We start from the raw sequence: 21,106 nt of genomic DNA, 5'->3' as shown, positions 1-21,106 counted from the left end.
TGCAGAGCCATTGGCCATTATCTTTGAAAACTCATGGCGATCGGGGGAGGTCCCGGATGACTGGAAAAAGGCTAATGTAGTGCCCATCTTTAAAAAAGGGAAGAAGCAGGATCCTGGGAACTACAGGCCAGTCAGCCTCACCTCAGTCCCTGGAAAAATCATGGAGCAGGTCCTCAAGGAATCAATTCTGAAGCACTTAGAGGAGAGGAAAGTGATCAGGAACAGTCAGCATGGATTCACTAAGGGCAAGTCATGCCTGACTAATCTAATTGCCTTCTATGATGAGATAACTGGCTCTGTGGATGAGGGGAAAGCAGTGGACGTGTTGTTCCTTGACTTTAGCAAAGCTTTTGACACAGTCTCCCACAGTATTCTTGCCAGCAAGTTAAAGAAGTATGGGCTGGATGAATGGACTATAAGGTGGATAGAAAGCTGGCTAGATTGTCGGGCTCAACGGGTAGTGATCAATGGCTCCATGTCTAGTTGGCAGCCGGTATCAAGTGGAGTGCCCCAAGGGTTGGTCCTCGGACCAGTTTTGTTCAATATCTTCATTAATGATCTGGAGGATGGTGTGGATTGCACCCTCAGCAAGTTTGCAGATGACACTAAACTGGGAGGAGAGGTAGATATGCTGGAGAGTAGGGATAGGATACAGAGGGCCCTAGACAAATTGGAGGATTGGGCCAAAAGAAATCTGATGAGGTTCAACAAGGACAAGTGCAGAGTCCTGCACTTCGGACGGAAGAATCCCATGCACCGCTTCAGACTAGGAACCGAATGGCTCGGCAGCAGTTCTGCAGAAAAGGACCTAGGGGTTACAGTGGACGAGAAGCTGGATATGAGTCAACAGCGTGCCATTGTTGCTAAGAAGGCCAATAGCATTTTGGGCTGTATAAGAAGGGGCATTGCCAGCAGATCAAGGGACGTGATCGTTCCCCTCTATTTGACATTGGTGAGGCCTTATCTGGAGTACTGTGTCCAGTTTTGGGACCCACACTACAAGAAGGATGTGCAAAAATTGGAAAGAGTCCAGCGGAGGGCAACAAAAATGATTAGTGGACTGGAGCACATGACTTATGAGGAGAGGTTGAGGGAACTGGGATTGTTTAGTCTGCGGAAGAGAAGAATGAGGCGGGATTTGATAGCTGCTTTCAACTATCTGAAAGGGGGTTCCAAAGAGGATGGATTTAGACTGTTCTCAGTGTTAGCAGATGACAGAACGAGGCGTAATGGTCTCAAGTTGCAGTGGGGAGGTTTAGGTTGGATATTAGGAAAAACTTTTTCACTAGGAGGGTGGTGAAACACTGGAATGCGTTACCTAGGGAGGTAGTGGAATCTCCTTCCTTTGAAGTTTTTAAGGTCAGGCTTGACAAAGCCCTGGCTGGGATGATTTAGTTGGGGATTGGTCCTGCTTTGAGCAGAGGGTTGGACTAGATGACCTCCTGAGGTCCCTTCCAACCCTGATATTCTATGATTCTATTTGTAATCAAAAATAAATATTAAGTGAGCATTGTACACTTTGTATTCTCTGTTATAACAAACTAATATATTTGAATATGTATAAAACATCCAAAAATATTTATATTAAAAAGATTGCACAATTAATCTTTTTAATCGCTTGACAGCCCTAGTTTTAATGTTATATTCCTTGCATTTATACAGTGCTATACGTGGACTGTAATGTCTGCAATACAGTTTAACAATCTGGAGCAGACACTAGATCTTCTACGTTTTGTACAATGGCAGGCAATTTGTTGGAGTTCAAATATATCTGAGTTCCATTACAAGAGACCTTCTGTGCTAGGTGCTTGCCCCAAAGAGATAATCTGTGTAATGCAGGGGTGGCCAACCTCTGGCTCCGGAGCCATACGTGACTCTTCAGAAGTTAATATGCGGCTCCTTGTATAGGCACCGACTCCAGGGCTGGAGCTATAGGTGCCAACTTTCCAATGTGCTGGGGGGTTCTCACTGCTCAACCCCTGGTTCTGTCACAGGCCCTTCCCCCACTCCACCCCTTCCCACCCCCTTCCCTTGAGCCTGCCATGCCCTCGCTCCTCCCGCTTCCCCCCCATCCCCAGAGCCTCCTGCATGCTACAAAACAGCTGATCAAGAGGTGCAGGGAGGGAGGGGGAGGTGTTGACTGGTGGGGCTGCCGGTGGGCAGGAGGCGCTGGGAGCGGGGAGCTACTGTCGTATTACTGTAGCTTTTTGCAATGTACATTGGTAAATTCTGGCTCCTTCTCAGGTTGGCCACCCCAGTCTAATGGGTAACAATGGAATTTTGACTGCTAGCACCTGCATGAGATATTTCTTCAACTACCCTACTTAAATATAGTACACTGTGTATGTGATAACTAAAATCATGGGTACTCTGCACAAACATTCCAGATCGCCAACGAATAATGATAAATAAGAAACCAGATAAGAAAACTAGGGAAACGTGTTCTAGATGAAGTTACTGTATGGTGGGTACAAAATTGGTTGAATAAACCATACTCAAACAATAGTTATCTATTAGGCAGAGTCATTGTTTACATCAATGCATTTGTAGATAGCTCACTAAACCAGTCTGCATATGAGGGAGGAACTGCAGATTTCCATTTTCTCAAAATAACTCTATTGACCATTAACACAGTTACTGCAATTTGTTTCCTAATGTTAACTTGTAATACCAACTCATCCAGCACCCCTAAAATATACAAGCTTGGAAAAGGAAACAGTGACAAAGTTTTTGAGAGAGCACAAACTATAGCATTCCAGAACACATGCATTTTCTGACAGGTATACAGAATAGTGTACTTGACATGTGGCTGTTTGCATCTCCAACATTCACTGTGTATTGCCCATTTAGCCTTAAACAATTGTTCTGGAGTCCAGTGTACCTTTTTAATATCTTGTTCTGGAAGCATCACAAGGATAAAGAACTTGAAGTATCTTTCACATTAACCTAGATATCCTCCCAGATTTCTGTTGAGATGGTGAAGATAAACTCTTCCCCATTTTTCTTTGAGACTGAGATTAAGAGGGTACTGCAAAGCATTAAATCACCTATAAGTAATTCCTACGAAGTGACTTTTGTTTCCTTATTTCCTAATATGTTCTTCTAGAGATGAGAGAATTGAAATAGACGAATTGTTCCCTATTCTTGCATGAATCCTTGAGCATAGCCACTGAAAGAAGAACTGTGAAACAGCAGTAGCTGATATTTGTTACACATGTAATTGAAGGAGATCAATCTATCATCTTGTATTTTATCTTTAATTTTTGTTAATCCTTCTTCTATCCAAATTGCATGGATGGAAAGTGTGAGGTTGGCCTTGATCCTTAGGTGTGGGTTTTTCCACAGTGATACAAGAAGAGATTTAGCAAGACTGGATGATGTAATTGTCATAATATGTTGCAAGATGCCCCATGAAGTTGCAAAAATTAAAATTTTCCCTATGAGTGTGGGTAGCCTCTCTATGTATATAAAAGAAGAGAGGGAAGCAAAAAGCATAGCTAAACTTTTTTGAATCTCAAACCAGACTCGCGTGTATTTAAAGCCACTGGAAGAGAACCACCTTACAAAAGGACACATTCGGAATTCTAGATAATATAGATATAAATCTGGCAACCCAATGTCTCCAGTTGCCCAAGTTTTTAGGGTATTGTGTGACAAATGAGGATGTTTTTTATCCCATATAAATTGCATGATAATCCCACTTATTCAAGCAAAGAGTGAGGGAGAGACCTTGCAAGGCAACAGGCTAACAATATAAGTCAATCTTTGGCAGATATTCATTTTGACTATTTCTCTTCCCCCAATAAAGATAGAGGGAGGAGATGGCAGCTCTCTACATCCTTTGAAATTTCTTTTAATATATAGCCCATATTTATAGAAACAATTTTGGGAAGATTAGGACAAATCTTAATACCTAAATAAGTTATTTCCTTGTAAATCTGAAATGGAAAATGCTGAAACTGAGAAGGATCTGGTCTTTTGCATATATCCATTGCTTGCAATTTATTCCAGTTAATGTAAAAACCAAGGATGTCAACTATACGGGACTGATGAGAAGGGATTCTTTAACAGTACAAAAACGTCATCAGAATATAAACTGATTTTGTGTTCTTCCCTGTTTATAATCAACCCTTCATTGTCTGAGTGCTGAAGTAAATACATTGCCAGTGGTTCAAGAGAGCAATTAAAAAGGAGTCACGTCCCTTTTTTTTAGCTGAAGTATGGCAGAAATAATTCCATTAATTTATACTAAAGCGAAACGAGAGTTGTATAATACACTGACCCAATTCAGGAATATTGGTCCAAATCCGAATTTTTTTTAGGACAGCCGTTAGATAAAGCCATTCAATCTTTTCAAAGGCCTGCTGCACATCTAGAGATAAGGCTATGGAGGTAACATTTGATATCTAAATTTTCTGGATCAAGTGATCGATTTTTCTCCTATTATCAGCAGCTAATCTTGCTTTAATGAAACTACTGTGATTTGAGTGTCTATTGATGGGAAGATGGTGTTCAGTCATGTCATTAAAATTTTTGCAATTATTTTGCAATCTGTGTTCAATATAGATATGGGGAGGAAGTTGTGACCATCTTTTTTGTTCTTTGATATTAAAGTAATTAAAGCAGTTCTCATTTCATGAGACATGGTTCCTTTTTTGGAATGTTTCAATGAAGACCTTTGAAAGAACAAAAAGGAGTATTTGTGGCACCTTAGAGACTAACAAATTTATTTGAGCATAAGCTTTCGTGATGAAGTGAGCTGTAGCTCACGAAAGCTTATGCTCAAATAAATTTGTTAGTCTCTAAGGTGCCACAAGTACTCCTTTTCTTTTTGCAAATACAGACTAACACGGCTGCTACTCTGAAACCTTTGAAAGAACAGAAGATGCTAATTACAAAATGTTTTGTAGAAATCTGCCAGAAAGCCATCCATCCCAGGAGCCTTGCTGGAATTCATATTTTTTTGTAGCCTGTTCAATCTCTTATTTTGTGAAAGCTTTGTCCAGAAACAATAATTGTTCGGAAGTGGGGTATTAAAAAGTAGGCCTGCAATGAAATGATCAAATGTGTTAGAGTCAAACTGGTTGTCTGATTTATATAAAGCTTGATAGAATTGGTTAAATTGATTATTTATATCTGTTGATTCAAGGATGGCACTCCCCTCTTCTTGTAATAAGGAAGAAATATTGTTGTTGGCTAGTTCCATCCTAAGTTTTATGGCAAGCAGCTTACATGCTTTATCTCCCCATTCATAATATCTTTGTTTGACTCTGTTGACTGTCAGTTTGACTTGGCTGGATAAGCTTTCATTATATTTATATTTGGTATTGATTAAAGAACATAGGAGGTTTTCATTATTTGGGTTAATCTTGTGCATTCTCTGAAACTCACTTACTAGACAGAAAGTCTAGTAAATTGAGTCTCTCGCTCTCTTCTTTTGGGTGGCATACTTTATGCATTCACCCATTACAGTAGCTTTCAGAGTTTCCCAAGAGATGGTAGCTGAGGAACTGTGTACATATTTTCTTGTACAATGTTAGAGATGACTGAATCAACTATGGAAAATGTTTTTGCATCTTTTAGTAGCAGTGTTCAGGTTGCACCCAGAAAATTTCAGTGAGGTATAATCAGCTTCTATTGTAAGTAGGGTGGTTGTGTGATTAAAAACATTAACCGTGCGATTAATCGCACTGTTAAACAATGATAGAATACCATTTATTTAACGTTTTCTACGTTTTCATATATATTGGTTTCAGTTGCAACACAGAATACAAAGTGTACAGTGCTCACTTTCTATTTATTTTTGAATACAAATATTTGCACTGTAAAAAAAGAAAAGAAATAGTATATTTCAATTCACCCAATACAAGTACTGTAATGCAATCTCTATCATGAAAGTTGAACTTACAAATGTTGAATTATGTACAAAATGTAACTGCATTCAAAAATAAAACAATGTAAAGCTTTAGAGCCAACAAGTCCACTCAGCCCTGCTTCAGCCAATCGCTCAGATAAACAAGTTTGGTTATATTTGCAGGAGATAATGGTGCCCGCTTCTTGTTTACAATGTCACCTGAAAGTGAACAGACGTTCACATGCCACTGTTGTAACCGGTGTCGCAAGATATTTATGTGGCAGATGTGCTAAAGACTCATATGTCCCTTCATGCTTCAACCACCATTCCAGAGGATAAGCATCCATGCTGACGATGGGTTCTGCTCAATAACAATCCAAAGCAGAGCAGACCGAAGCATGTTCATTTTCATCATCTGAGTCAGATGCCATCAGCAGAAGGTGGATTTTTTTTTTTTTTTTGGTGGTTCGGGTAGCGTAGTTTCCGTATCAGAGCGTTGCTCTTTAAAGACTTCTGAAAGCATGCTCCACACCTCGTCCCTCTCAGATTTTGGATGGCACAACAGATTCTTAAACCTTAGGTTGAGTGCTATAGCTATTTTTAGAAATCTCACATTGCTCTCTTCTTTGCGTTTTGTCAAATCTGCAGTGACAGTGTTCGTAAATCAAACAACATGTGCTGGGTCATCATCTGAGACTGCTATAACATGAAATATATGGTAGAATACGAGTAAAACAGAGCAGGGGACATACAATTCTCCCCCAAGGAGTTCAGTCACAAATTTAATTAACACACTATTTTTTTTTAGCACTCATCATCAGCATGGAAGCACGTCCTCCAGAATGGTGGCTGAAACATGAAGGGGTATATGACTGTTTAGAATATCTGGCACATAAATACCTTGCAACACCAGCTACAAAAGTGCCATGCGAATGCCTGTTCTCACTTTCAGGTGACATTGTAAATAAGAAGCAGGCAGCAGTATCTCCTGTAAATGTAAACAAACTTGTTTGTCTTAGTGATTGGCTGAACAAGAAGTAGGACTGAGTGGACTTGTAGGCTCTAAAGTTTTACATTATTTTTAAGTGCAGTTATGTAACAAAAATATCTACATTTGTAAGTTACACTTTCATGATAGAGATTGCACTACAGTACTTGTATGAGGTGAATTGAAAAATACTATTTCTTTTGTTTATCATTTTTACAGTGCAAATATTTGTGATCAAAAATAAATATAAAGTGAGCACTGTACACTTTGTATTCTGTGTTGTAATAGAAATCAATATATTTGAAAATGTAGAAAACATCCAAAAATATTTAATAAATTTCAATTGGTATTGTATTGTTTAACAATCGCGATTATTCGCGATTAATTTTTTTAATCGCAGTTAATTTTTTTTAGTTAATTGTGTGAGTTAACTGCGATTAATCAACAGCCCTAATGGTAAGTATAATTGGAGCATGATATGAAATTAATATATTATCAATAGTTGCTTCTAGGCATGCCGGAATCAGTTCTGAGTACACAAGAAAAATGTCAGTTCTGGAGTAAGACGAATGTACTATGGAGAAATATGTATAGTCATGCTCCTGGGGGTGTCTCAGTTTCAAAATATATTTTAAATCAAGTTAATTCATTAATAATGAGGGTTGGCCTATTGTGCTTTGTAATTGGATTTGTCCAGATGCCTATCTAGCATAGTATTCCAATTGCTTCCCAGCATTACAGGACTGTCTTTTTTATTAGAAAGAATGTCTGCAGTGTTTTTGAAAAATTCAGAATTACCTCCACTTAGATTGTTAATGCTTCCTAAAATTAGCTTTTTGAAATTGATACAGCCTTCAAGAAGAATGCATCTTCCTTCAGGCTCAGATAAGTCTGTATACATTGAAAAGTTATACTTTTATGCATTAGAATGGATGTGCCTCTGCTCTTAGAATTCAGTGATGAATGATATTCCTTCTTGATTCTATTGGCATCTATTTCTGCTAGATGAGTTCCTGCAATAAAGCTACCTAGCACTTTTTTGATCTGCGGTGTATCAGAATTTTAATTCTCTAACGGAAATGCTTGGAAGAAATATGAGGATGTCTGGTCAGACATGAAGCTATTGCATACTTTTGCAATTTAGTATATATTAGTCCCTGATACTCATAGGTTATGGTCTCGCTTATTTATCTGTTTAGTCACTTAAATAATTGATCTCCTGCATGACCTGAATGGGGGTTCAGGGTTTTTTGTTCATTTTTGTTTTTTTTCCAGGTTTTGTAAATAATGAATGCTGAATTTTGTTTTTTATAGGATATTTCCATCTTGTGCATGTGTTTACATTTTATATAAGAACAATAAAAATAAAAGTTTAGAAGAGTAGTTATCAATGGTACATTGTCAAACTGAGAGGACACATCTAGTGAGGTCGTAGAGGGGTCTGTTCTAGGTCCGGTACTATTCAATACTTTCATTAATTACTTGGCTAATGGAGTGAAAAGTCTGTGTTTAAAATATATGCATGACACCAAGAGACAGGTTGCAAGCACTTTGGAAGACAGTATTAGAATTCAAAACAACCTTGAAAAATTGGCCTGAAATCAACAAGATGAAGATCAATAAAGGGCAAAATGCTACACTTAGGAAGGAAAACACAAAATAGGGAATAAAACTGGCTATGTCAGTGGTCCCCAAACTTTTTGTGTCGTGACCCTCCTTACCCATAATGGAACCTCTCCGTGCCCCACAGGGAGCTGCGGTTGGTAGCTGGGGCCAGGAGTGGGGGTCAGGGACTACAGTTCAAGCTGCAGCTGCGTCCAGGAGCGGGGCTGCAGCTGGGGCCTGGACCAGGAGCGGGGCCATGGCTGTCAGCCGAGGCTCAGGCCAGGGTGGAGCTGGGAGCAGAGAGGGGCTGGATGGTGCTCCCTCCCCTCCCCCACATAGGGGCTGGCCCAAGCCCTGCTGCACCCCATTGAATATTCCTCTGTGCTTCCTACAGGGGTGAGCCCCACCGTTTGGGGACCACTAGGCTATGCAGTAGTATTGCTGAAAGGGATCTGGGCATTCTTGTGGATCACAAATTGAATATGAGTCAATATGTGATGAAGCTGCAAAAAAAGACTAACATTCTAGGGTGTATCAACTGGAGTGTCGAATGTAACACACAGGAGGTAACTCCACTGATCTACTCAGCCCTGGTGAAGCCTCAGCTGCAATACTGTCTCCAGTTCTGGGTTCCATACTTTAAGAAAGATGTGGACAAATTGGAGAAAGTCCAGAGGAGAGCTATAGAAATGATAAAATGTTTAGAAAACATGACCTACGAAGAAAGATTAAAAAAACTAGGCATGTTTAAGATTGAGAAAAGAGGACTAAGGGGGGGGAACTGATAACAGTCTTCATATATGTTAAGGGCTATTATAATAAGGACGGTGATCAATTGTTCTCCATGTCCACTGAAGGTAGGACAAGAAGTAATGGGCTTATTCTGCAGTAAGGGAGATTTAGGTTAGACAGAAGGAAAAACTTTCTATCTATAAAGATAGCTAAACATTGGAACAGGCTTCCAAGGAAGGTTGTGGAATTCCTGTCACTGGAGATTTTTGAGAAAAAGTCAGACAAATACCTGTCAGGGATAGTCTAGATATATTTGGTCCGGCTTCAGTGCAGCGGTCTGGACTAGGTGACCTCTTGAGGTCCCTTTCTGACCTACATTTCTATGATTCAAAACTGTTTTGTTCAAATGTGATACAATTGGCATAATATGACGTGTGTCTTTACCCTTACATATTTACTGTTAGAACTGTTTCAGAAAAGTTTATTAATACAATACATGTTTCCTGCTAAAGTCCTCAGCCTTAATTATTCATAGTAAAAAAGTCAGCGTTGCTGTAGTATTTTTTTCATTCCCATTTATGGTGCTGCAGGTGACAAAGCGAAGGCCCAGAGGGTCAGCTGCATCTGCAAAATCTATACCCATATTTCACTATTGAAGTTGTATCTTTGGCTAACATAACATTGCTTCTCAAAGTTAAAGAAAATTATGAAGCTGCTAGAAATTAAGGACTTTGATGTAGAACGTCAAAAGAGTAAAAATAGCATATTTTAATTAACACAGCATGAGATTTCACCATGTTCCTCCCTATGAGGGGGACTTCTTGCATGGATTTTTCCTTGTAAAATGACATCTGAAAGCAGGCAATTCCTGGTATTGGTGCAATTATATTATTTAAACAGAATATTTGATATTTATTTGGAGCATAGGAAACACTCTTTTCACAAAAAAAGAATTTTAACTAGTTTATAAAATATACAGAGCATCAAAATACACATCACAGCACCAGTTACATGAGACAATAAGCTGCTATGGTAGATACTTACATTTTCAGTAAGAGGGAGACTATCTATCCTCTTAGTCAGGTTCTGAAGCTGAGCATAATACCAGTCCTTTTCTTTCTCTTCCTTTTCAAGCTCAGCCAGCAATAGAGATCTATTAAAAAAACAAAATCAGTAAGTTTCCATTAACAATTATAAATAAGGTTGCGAGTTTGTCATGGATTCTGTGACTTTCCGTGACCCTGTGACTTCTGCAGCAGCCGGTACGCCTGGCCCGGGGGCACCTCAGGGATGTGGCAGGCTCTGGGAGGTGCTTGCCTCGGGGAGCTCCCCAGGAGTGGCGACATCCGTCTGGCTCAGCTCCTGGGCGGAGACATGGCCATGCAGCTCTGCGCGCTCCCTCAGCGTGCAGGCACCGCCCCCCGCCGCTCCCTTTGGCCGCGGTTCCCAGCAATGGTAGCTGCGAAGCCGGCGCTCTCAGCAGAGGCAGTGCGCAGAGCTGCCTGGCTACACCTCCGCCTAGGAGCTGAGCAAGGTGGACGTCCCCGCTTCCTGGGAAGCGTGGCGCCAAGTAGGGAGCCTGCCGGCCCAGTCAAACCCCCCACCCCCAGCACCAGCGGGGGTCCTGGGCTGTGCATTGCCACCTGCACCCCTCCAGCACCAGTGGGGGTCCTGGGCCGTCCTCCCTCTCCCCGAGTCCTGCAGCACCCCCAGGCCAGCCCCCACAAGATTTAGTCAGGGATATATAGTAGAAGTAGAGCAGCACACAGCAGGAGTTTGCCTGGGATTGGTGAGTATCCGAGTGCGTGTTTGCTGAGTAAGTATCCGAGTGTGTGTTTGCTGGGAGGGCAGTGTGAGAGCCTGAGCGAGTGCTGACTGGCTGGTAGGCTGCAGGGGGTGGGCATTGGGGCTGTCTGTCTGTTTCAGGGAAGCCTGGCTGTTTAAAAATAGCCAGAGCTTCGCGAACCAGCTGAGCGGCGGCGAACCAGCTAAGCAGCACACAGCAGTAGTTTGCCTGGGAGTTCGCCTGGAGTGAGCCCAGTGAGGCTTACATCTTGTCAACTTCTCTGAGGAAGCTCATAGTAGGAAAGTGATATGGAAGGGGGGGGGTTCAGATGTTGTGACCTGCACTGGATGTGCAATGTTTGTCTTTCTTCCACAGGACAGAAGCAACTTTGTCTGTACAAAGTGCAAGCTGGTCTCCATATTGGAAGAGAAGATTGAAGGTCTGGAGCAACAGATAACGACCCTGCGTTGCATACGAGAATCTGAGGATTTTCTGGACAAAAGTCAGGATATGCTTCTACGGGCGCAAAGCTCTAAAGATTTAGAGCAGGTTGCACAGCGGAGCCAAGAGGCCAGTGAAGAAGCTTGGCAACATGTGACCTCCAGAAGAAGAAGGGGGAATGTCCAGGTTCCAGCAACGCAGACACAGGTAACTAACCGCTTTCATGTTCTCTCCACAGGTACCATTGCAGAGAGTGGACCAGACGATATGTCTGGGGGGAGAAAGCAGAAGGAGACTCCGCTGGTTGGAAGGCATGAGATGCGATATCCTGAGGTTGGGGGTTCCACGACCACCACTCCCAAGAGAAGGAGGCGGGTGGTGGTGGTCGGGGACTCTCTCCTCCGGGGGACTGAGTCATCTATCTGCCGCCCTGACCGGGAAAACCGAGAAGTCTGCTGCTTGCCAGGGGCTAAGATTTGCGATGTGACGGAGAGACTGCCGAGACTCATCAAGCCCTCGGATCGCTACCCCTTCCTGCTTCTCCACGTGGGCACCAATGATACTGCCAAGAATGACCTTGAGTGGATCACTGCGGACTACATGGCCCTGGGAAGAAGGATAAAGGAGTTTGAGGCGCAAGTGGTGTTCTCGTCCATCCTCCCCGTGGAAGGAAAAGGCCTGGGTAGGGACCGTCAAATCGTGAAAGTCAATGAATGGCTACGCAGGTGGTGTCGGAGAGAAGGCTTTGGATTTTTTGACCATGGGATGATGTTCCATGAAGGAGGAGTGCTGGGCAGAGACGGGCTCCATCTTACGAAGAGAGGGAAGAGCATCTTTGCGAGCAGGCTGGCTAACCTAGTGAGGAGGGCTTTAAACTAGGTTCACCAGGGGAAGGAGACCAAAGCCCTGAGGTAAGTGGGAAAGCGGGATACCGGGAGGAAACACAGGCAGGAACGTCTGTGAGGGGAGGGCTCCTGCCTCATACTGAGAATGAGGGGCGATCAGCAGGTTATCTCAAGTGCTTATATACGAATGCACAAAGCCTTGGAAACAAGCAGGGAGAACTGGAGGTCCTGGTGATGTCAAGGAATTATGACGTGATTGGAATAACAGAGACTTGGTGGGATAACTCACATGACTGGAGTACTGTCATGGATGGTTATAAACTGTTCAGGAAGGACAGGCAGGGCAGAAAAGGTGGGGGAATAGCATTGTATGTAAGGGAGCAGTATGACTGCTCAGAGCTCCGGTACGAAACTGCAGAAGAACCTGAGTGTCTATGGATTAGGTTTAGAAGTGTGAGCAACAAGAGTGATATAGTGGTGGGAGTCTGCTATAGACCACCGGATCAGGGGGATGAGGTGGATGAGGCTTTCTTCCGGCAACTCGCAGAAGCTACTAGATCGCACGCCCTGGTTCTCATGGGTGACTTTAATTTTCCTGATATCTGCTGGGAGAGCAATACAGCGGTGCATAGACAATCCAGGAAGTTTTTGGAAAGCGTAGGGGACAATTTCCTGGTGCAAGTGCTAGACGAGCCAACTGGGGGGGAGCTTTTCTTGACCTGCTGCTCACAAACAGGGAAGAATTAGTGGGGGAAGCAAAAGTGGATGGCAATCTGGGGGGCAGTGACCATGAGTTGGTCAAGTTCAGGATCCTGACACAGGGAAGAAAGGTTCGCACCAGGATACGGACCCTGGACTTCAGGAAAGCAGACTTCAACTCCCTCAGGGAACGGATGGGTAGGATCCCCTGGGGGACTAACATGAAGGGGAAAGGAGTCCAGGAGAGCTGGCTGTATTTCAAGGAATCCCTGTTGAGGTTACAGGGACAAACCATCCCGATGAGTCGAAAGAATAGTAAATATGGCAGGCGACCAGCTTGGCTTAACGGTGAAATCCTAGCGGATCTTAAACATAAAAAAGAAGCTTACAAGAAGTGGAAAGTTGGACATATGACCAGGGATGAGTATAAAAATATTGCTTGGGCATGTAGGAATGAAATCAGGAGGGCCAAATCGCACCTGGAGCTGCAGCTAGCAAGAGATGTCAAGAGTAACAAGAAGGGTTTCTTCAGGTATGTTGGCAACAAGAAGAAAGCCAAGGAAAGTGTGGGCCCCTTACTGAATGAGGGAGGCAACCTAGTGACAAAGGATGTGGAAAAAGCTAATGTACTCAATGCTTTTTTTGCCTCTGTCTTCACGAACAAGGTCAGCTCCCAGACTGCTGCACTGGGCATCGCAACATGGGGAGTAGATGGCCAGCCCTCTGTGGAGAAAGAGGTGGTTAGCGACTATTTAGAAAAGCTGGACGCGCACAAGTCCATGGGGCCGGACGAGTTGCATCCGAGAGTGCTAAAGGAATTGGCGGATGTGATTGCAGAGCCATTGGCCATTATCTTTGAAAACTCGTGGCGAACGGGGGAAGTCCCGGATGACTGGAAAAAGGCTAATGTAGTGCCAATCTTTAAAAAAGGGAAGAAGGAGGATCCTGGGAACTACAGGCCAGTCAGCCTCACCTCAGTCCCTGGAAAAATCATGGAGCAGGTCCTCAAGGAATCAATCCTGAAGCACTTACACGAGAGTAAAGTGATCAGGAACAGTCAGCATGGATTCACCAAGGGAAGGTCATGCCTGACTAATCTAATCGCCTTCTATGATGAGATTACTGATTCTGTGGATGAAGGGAAAGCAGTGGATGTATTGTTTCTTGACTTTAGCAAAGCTTTTGACACGGTCTCCCACAGTATTCTTGCCAGCAAGTTAAAGTAGTATGGGCTGGATGAATGCACTATAAGGTGGGTAGAAAGTTGGCTAGATTGTCGGGCTCAACGGGTAGTGATCAATGGCTCCATGTCTAGTTGGCAGCCGGTGTCAAGTGGAGTGCCCCAGGGGTCGGTCCTGGGGCCGGTTTTGTTCAATATCTTCATAAATGATCTGGAGGATGGTGTGGATTGTACTCCCAGCAAATTTGCGGATGATACTAAACTGGGAGGAGTGGTAGATACGCTGGAGGGCAGGGATAGGATACAGAGGGACCTAGGCAAATTGGAGGATTGGGCCAAAAGAAACCTGATGAGGTTCAATAAGGACAAGTGCAGAGTCCTGCACTTAGGACGGAAGAACCCAAAGCACCGCTACAGACTAGGGACCGAATGGCTAGGCAGCAGTTCTGCGGAAAAGGACCTAGGGGTTACAGTGGACGAGAAGCTGGATATGAGTCAGCAGTGTGCCATTGTTGCTAAGAAGGCCAATGGCATTTTGGGATGTATAAGTAGGGGCATAGTGAGCAGATCGAGGGACGTGATCATTCCCCTCTATTCGACATTGGTGAGGCCTCATCTGGAGTATTGTGTCCAGTTTTGGGCCCCACACTACAAGAAGGATGTGGATAAATTGGAGAGAGTCCAGCAAAGGGCAACAAAAATGATTAGGGGTCTGGAACACATGACTTATGAGGAGAGGCTGAGGGAACTGGGAATGTTTAGTCTACGGAAGAGAAGAATGAGGGGGGATTTGATAGCTGCTTTCAACTACCTGAGAGGTGGTTCCAGAGAGGATGGTTCTAGACTATTCTCAGTGGTAGAAGAGGACAGGACAAGGAGTAATGGTCTCAAGTTGCAGTGGGGGAGGTTTAGGTTGGATATTAGGAAAAACGTTTTCACTAGGAGGGTGGTGAAACACTGGAATGCGTTACCTAGGGAGGTGGTGGAATCTCCTTCCTTGGAAGTTTTTAAGGTCAGGCTTGACAAAGCCCTGGCTGGGATGATTTGATTGGGGATTGGTCCTGCTTTGAGCAGGGGGTTGGACTAGATGACCTCCTGAGGTCCCTTCCAACCCTGATATTCTATGATTCTATGATAAGTCATGAACAGGTCATGGGTTGTAAATTTTTGTTTACTGCCCCTGAACTGTCCATAACTTTTACTAAAAATACCCGTGACTAAAACCTAGCCTTAATTATAAATATGGCAGCAAATACACAGTAAACCTTGATATATACATAAAGTGTCAAATTGAAAAGATGAGACTTGGTGATGAAGGAACTGAACGAGAAGTTCAGAGACCTGTGTTCTGTTCTTCTGTCCCTGGCTCTGCTGTGTGACTTTTGGCAAATCATTGGAAATGCTCTGTGCCTTAAGTTCCACTGTAAAATGGAAGTAGAATACCTCTCTTTCTTTGTAAAAGCACGGTGAAATCCACAGATGAGAAGCATTATATGAAAGGTAAGTATTATTAGATCTGTGCTAATTTACATCCTGTGCAATCCATTTGAGACCATTTTATTTTCTCTTTTTGGTGGTATACTTCTCCCAATGTAGCAAACTAATTACCTTTTTAAAAAATAAGATACTAGCACTAAAGGAATATCTATATACCTCAATCCTCCATTATAGCAAAGTCCCCAAAATATTTGCTGTCTCTGTACTATCCTGTTGTCTCCTCTCTCCCATTCCAAATGATGGATTCAAAATGAAATAAATTGATTAAATGGTGATTACAGACCATTTCTTTTACATTTATAAGTATTTATAATGAGTTAATAAATTATAGATATTTACAAGCATGTTACAAAACATGAGTAGTATGTGTTATAGATGGTTATAAGCACAATCTATAAAACTGATCACCCATTTATTAAGTTCTCTTTATTATTCTTTTTATGAAATATAATTTTATTGCAATATAAAGTGTGACTATTTTCTTTACTGCAATTCCCTATAGTTATTATATGGTACAGGCATACAAAAATAATAATTTCAAGGCCCTAATCCTACAACTAGATCCATACAGGCAGATCCCACTTCGATACAAACCTCCACTGAGATCAGTCTCTTCTGAAAATCTACTACCGATAGTTTCTTCTAAAAGTCTCTCCTGTTATTACTCTTCCCTTCTGAAATGCTCATATTGCTCTTTGACAGACATTAGAGAAAAGGAAAAAGGTAACTGTAGGTCCAAGTAAATCTGTCTAGTATACATTTCAGATGAATCATTGCTCCAATAGGTAGGGTTTTCTCAATCTAAGTTCCTATAAACATATTGCAGTGATTCCCAAACTTTAACAACCAGTGAACCCCTTTCACTAAAATATCAAGTTTTGCGAACCCCCTCTAAAAATGAATGTTTCCAGGTATTTTCTCCTTTACCTGAGTATAAATTATAAAAGCAGTGATCTTGGAAATAAAAAAAATTGTTTTTATGCCATGATTACCCACTATTTATTATTAATTATTATTTATCGTTACAGTATTTTATTACATTATGCAAATGGCACCACTCATCCAAGATCTCACTTTTGTAGCTTGTATCACTTTGAATAAGCCTGTTATAAGACAAGGCTCCTATGTTTCATCCAGGAGTATCAGATGTGAAACAGCATGAAGGTATTTAAGAAGCCAACTCAAAGAGTTCCTCCTATACAAGCATTCAGGTCTGGAGCAGTCCAGGCAAACAACGCACATTACAACAAAGCTTAAACTTGTTCTTCATAATAATTTTAAAAACAATACTAGCTGCCTATTTAATTTTAAAAACAGCAAAAAATATCCACCTCCCGTTCCATTTCTTATAAGGAGTCTTGAAGTTTAAATTTCCTCAGTGTGATAGATATGCTTGCTTTGATTTGCTTAGCTCTTGGAAGTCCAGGGGCTCTGGGCTGCTGGCCCCATGCTACCTGGGGTCCCTAGGGACAACTCTGTCCGCCATTAGGGAATTTTTTCCAGAGAACAACCTGTAACATTTTGCGAACCCCAGTTTGGGAACCACTGACATATTGTTAACTTTATCCCAATAGTAATGGATATAACCTTCCCTAATAAAGCAACTATTCAGAATTCACTACTTAACGTTTCAGTATATCTAGACAACTGGACAAAAAACTCTCCAGGTGATTTATTTTAAAGCATTAAGTGAATACAGTATTCATAAAAAGGTACTGGACTGAAAAGCCTGAGAACTGAAGTCAGCTATTTAACAATAGGATAGGACGTTAACATATTAAATTGCCTGTTATTTTCCTTTCCCTAGCCTGTGTCTTTCTCTCTCTGTCCTTAGATTGTGAACTCCCTGGACAGGACCCATGTTCCTTCTTGAATCTTTGTCAAGCACAGTGCGCGCACTACCATAAACAAATGTTTTTAAACCGAACAGATAGCAGTAGTACAAGCTCCTTCTACTACCCTGCCAATGTTTCCATGCTGACCTGGACCTGATTAAGCTTCCAAGCCTAAGGACTAATTTAGAACAGTGTTCAACCTATGTTTTAAAATAGTTATGCTTGGTATTCACCACACTGGCAAACTGTTTAAAACCTGCTTTGCTGACAAACTCAATATTAATTACAGAAAGCACCTTAGCCACAAGTTACCTTAACTGGACTCAGAATGGAAGCTTTGCAATGGTATCTAGATCACATTATTAATTCCCTAAACTATCTCCTGCGGTTGTTTTCTAATCCATCTAATTCATGGATACTTTGGTGAAACTGAGAACAATACCTACTATGGAAATGGCAAGCTTTAAAATATCTGAGAAAACAACAGGAGCCTAGTTATTTTGGATCTTTTTTAATGGCCTATATAACAAGGATTATCTGGAATTCCCAAATCTAGCATAAAGACATCCACCAAAAATGAACTGTAACCTTAATGACAGCCATATTAGTCTTAAAATAGATTAACGTGCAGCACACTATTCACCTAGCTGTTTTCCCCTCATTTTAGACCCAAAAGACTGGGGCGCTGAATATATTTAAACATGAACCTGATGAAATCTCTTTCCATATCACACTGTTGTAGTTTCAGTTAAGCTAAACCAGAATTGCTCACACAACAACACAATAATATGAAGATAGATAAGACTACATATTTAGACAGACAGGTTTTATACTCGTATTAGTGAGGAAAAGACAAAAGAGGGTACTTATTCTAGTGTTGCAGGAAGGAACAGAGGTGACAGTTGTGAAGTGAGATCTACAAAGGTACAATTAATTCTGTCTTTAAAAGCAATTTTTATTTGTAAAAAAATTTTCTGCAAGTGGGATTCAGATAATTCTCAACTACTGCTGACTATAGATACATTAAGAATGCAAACAAAAAGATTACCTGATTCGGTCTACAGACATCAAATTACTTGTAGTAAAAAATGTGTGTGTAGAAGATATAATGTTTTTAGTATCTGCTTGAAGATTTATCCACTGATGTTTCTTATTGACAAGAAAGAAAGATTAACAAAACAAATGATGGAAAGCAAAAAAGGGAAGCTAACGCCCAAACAGAATAAAGGAGAGAATAAAGATGATGTACAGGGAGAAAAACAGCTCCTACACAAGTAGTAGCTGTATCCCCTTAAATCCTAAAAGATGGTTCAAAAAAGATTTGGAATTCTATACGCTAAAATGCAGACATCAAATAGTGCACACAGGTTGTTAAAACAACAAGTTAGCTTAAATGACTTCTAGTATTTGCCCCATATTTTAAAGGTTTTGATGTACTGAAGCATTTTTGAATGTCTTGCCCAGTAAACTTTTGAAATCCCAAAATTATATTATGGATTAAACATCAACGGAGGTAAGGGAAATCTCTAAAAATATTTCAGATACTAGAAACAGTTTTGTTCCCCCTTTATTGTTCTCTCTCAAAAATGGTAAAATAATTACATGATCCTCTTTGATTCAGAGGCAAAAGTTAATGAGACTTTACTAGTAATACCTTGCACGGTCTATGAAGCAAGCAGCATGTAATGCTACAGAAGATACAGAACAGCTGCAAGCGCACATCATTTCTCTACCTGTCTAATCTCTGCATAAACAGGACAAGTGCATCAAAAGCCAAGAACTCATTTAATAGGCCAATGGGCTGCCATCAAGTTAGCTTCACATTTTAAAGAACGTTTTGCTATTATTTGGATGTGATCTTCTGAGCAAGAAATCATTGTCAAAATTAAGCCTCATACTTTATGTATAAAATTTACCAATGCAGTTGAAATTCTTGATTATGCACTTGATACCATAAGAGTTCTACACTTGTGGCAAAAAAGCACATTTGAACATAAAAACTATACTCTACACACAAAGATCATGTAAGGTAGACTTTATTTCGTGCTTTTATATCAGGAGTCGGCAACCTTTCAGAAGTGGTGTGCCGAGTCTTCATTTATTCACTCTAATTTAAGGTTTCGCGTGCCAGTAATACATTTTAACGTTTTTAGAAGGTCTCTTTCTGTAAGTCTATAATATATAACTAAACTCTTGTTGTATGTAAAGTAAATAAGGTTTTTAAAATGTTTTAAAAGCTTCATTTAAAATTAAATTAAAATGCAGAGCTCCCCAGACAGGTGGCCACGACTTGGGCAGTGTGAGTGCCACTGAAAATCAGCTTGCATGCCGCCTTTGGCACTCCTGCCATAGGTTGCCTATCCCTGTTTTATATATTACATTTGCACCACTACTCACATAACCACAGAAAATGTGAAAATGGCAGAGGTGCTTAATGACTTCGTTTCAGTTTTCACCGGCGTGGACGGCATCCAGACATCTGGGAAGGCCTAGTCCGACGCGGCTGGGCTACTCTGCTCAACATGAGTCGGAGGCCTAGAGGCCAGGGGGACTGAGGATTGCCCAACATGGGTCTAGTCTCTGCCCCTGGTTTACCTCAGTGCTGCTGTGAAGAAGGCACTTTCTTAGCCTTCTTATGCCCCATAGACGGGGAGCGGTGCTGACTAGTCGAAGGCACTGGGAGGTCGCTGCAGAGCGATGCGGCGGTGCCTGGTGCTGACTCAGAGCAGCGCGCCAGAGCTGGGGTCAGCACCGACTCCATGAGAATGGCCTGGAGCCTAATGTCTCTTTCTCTCTTAGTCCGAGGTTTAAACGACTTGCAAATTTCGCAATGATCACTGATATGGGTCTCACCCAAACAGCGTAGACAACCTGCATGCGGATCACTCCTTGGTATAGATCGCCTACAAGTGTCGCACGCCTTACAACGCGAGACGCTGGGCATGCCCCGGCCCGGGTACTCTAACTAAATGAACTAACTGTAACAGCTAACTAACTACAGGTACTAGCACTGAACGAATGAAAAGTTCTGGGGATGAGCTACAGCAAAGCTGGAGCAACACAGTTCCGTTGCATCTTCATTGGCGGCAAGAAGGAACTGAGGGTGGGGGGAGCATGCAGCTCTCCTTACACCACGCCATGGAGGTGCCACTCCAAGGGTCGCTGGGGTGCTCCCCCTACAAGTACTGCTAGGGGAAAAACTTCCGGCACTGGTGCACATGGCGAGCACACACACCTATTGTGGAATACACATGAGCAATCACATGAAGAACGATTAGTTGTACACATACAAAATGGGAAATGACTGATTAGGAAGGAGTACTGTGGAAAGGGATCTGGGGGTCATTGTGGACCACAAGCTAAATATGAGTCAACAGCACAACGCTGTTGCAAAAAAAGCGAACATCCTTCTGGGATATATTAGCAGGAGTGTTGTAATCAAGACACGAGAAGTAATTCTTCCACTCTACTCCGCGCTGATTAGGCCTCATCTGGAGTATTGTGTGCAGTTCTGGGCACCACATTTCAGGAAGGATGTGGACAAACTGGAGAGAGTCCAGAGAAGAGCAACAAAAAGAATTTAGGTCTAGAAAACATGGCCTATGAGGGAAGATTGAAAAAACTGGGTTTGTTCAGTCTGGAAC

At 41.9% G+C, this 21,106-nt stretch overlaps 1 protein-coding gene across 7 annotated transcripts in view; it reads right to left on the bottom strand.

Moving 5' to 3' along the window:
* APC (APC regulator of Wnt signaling pathway) overlaps positions 1 to 21,106 on the bottom strand; it is a 194,472-nt gene that overhangs the window by 81,191 nt on the left and 92,175 nt on the right. For all 7 annotated transcript variants that reach the window (XM_074952956.1, XM_074952957.1, XM_074952955.1 and 4 more), the window contains one exon: positions 10,224 to 10,332. In XM_074952956.1, coding sequence (XP_074809057.1) covers positions 10,224 to 10,332 — 109 coding nt within the window. The remainder of the gene's footprint in view (positions 1 to 10,223; positions 10,333 to 21,106) is intronic.

This window comes from Natator depressus, chromosome 5, assembly GCF_965152275.1.
Source record: "Natator depressus isolate rNatDep1 chromosome 5, rNatDep2.hap1, whole genome shotgun sequence".
In the NCBI taxonomy this organism is placed as follows: Eukaryota; Metazoa; Chordata; order Testudines; family Cheloniidae; genus Natator; species Natator depressus.
Note: the sequence above shows the minus strand (reverse complement) of the source record. Positions and strands in the feature narration are given on the sequence as shown.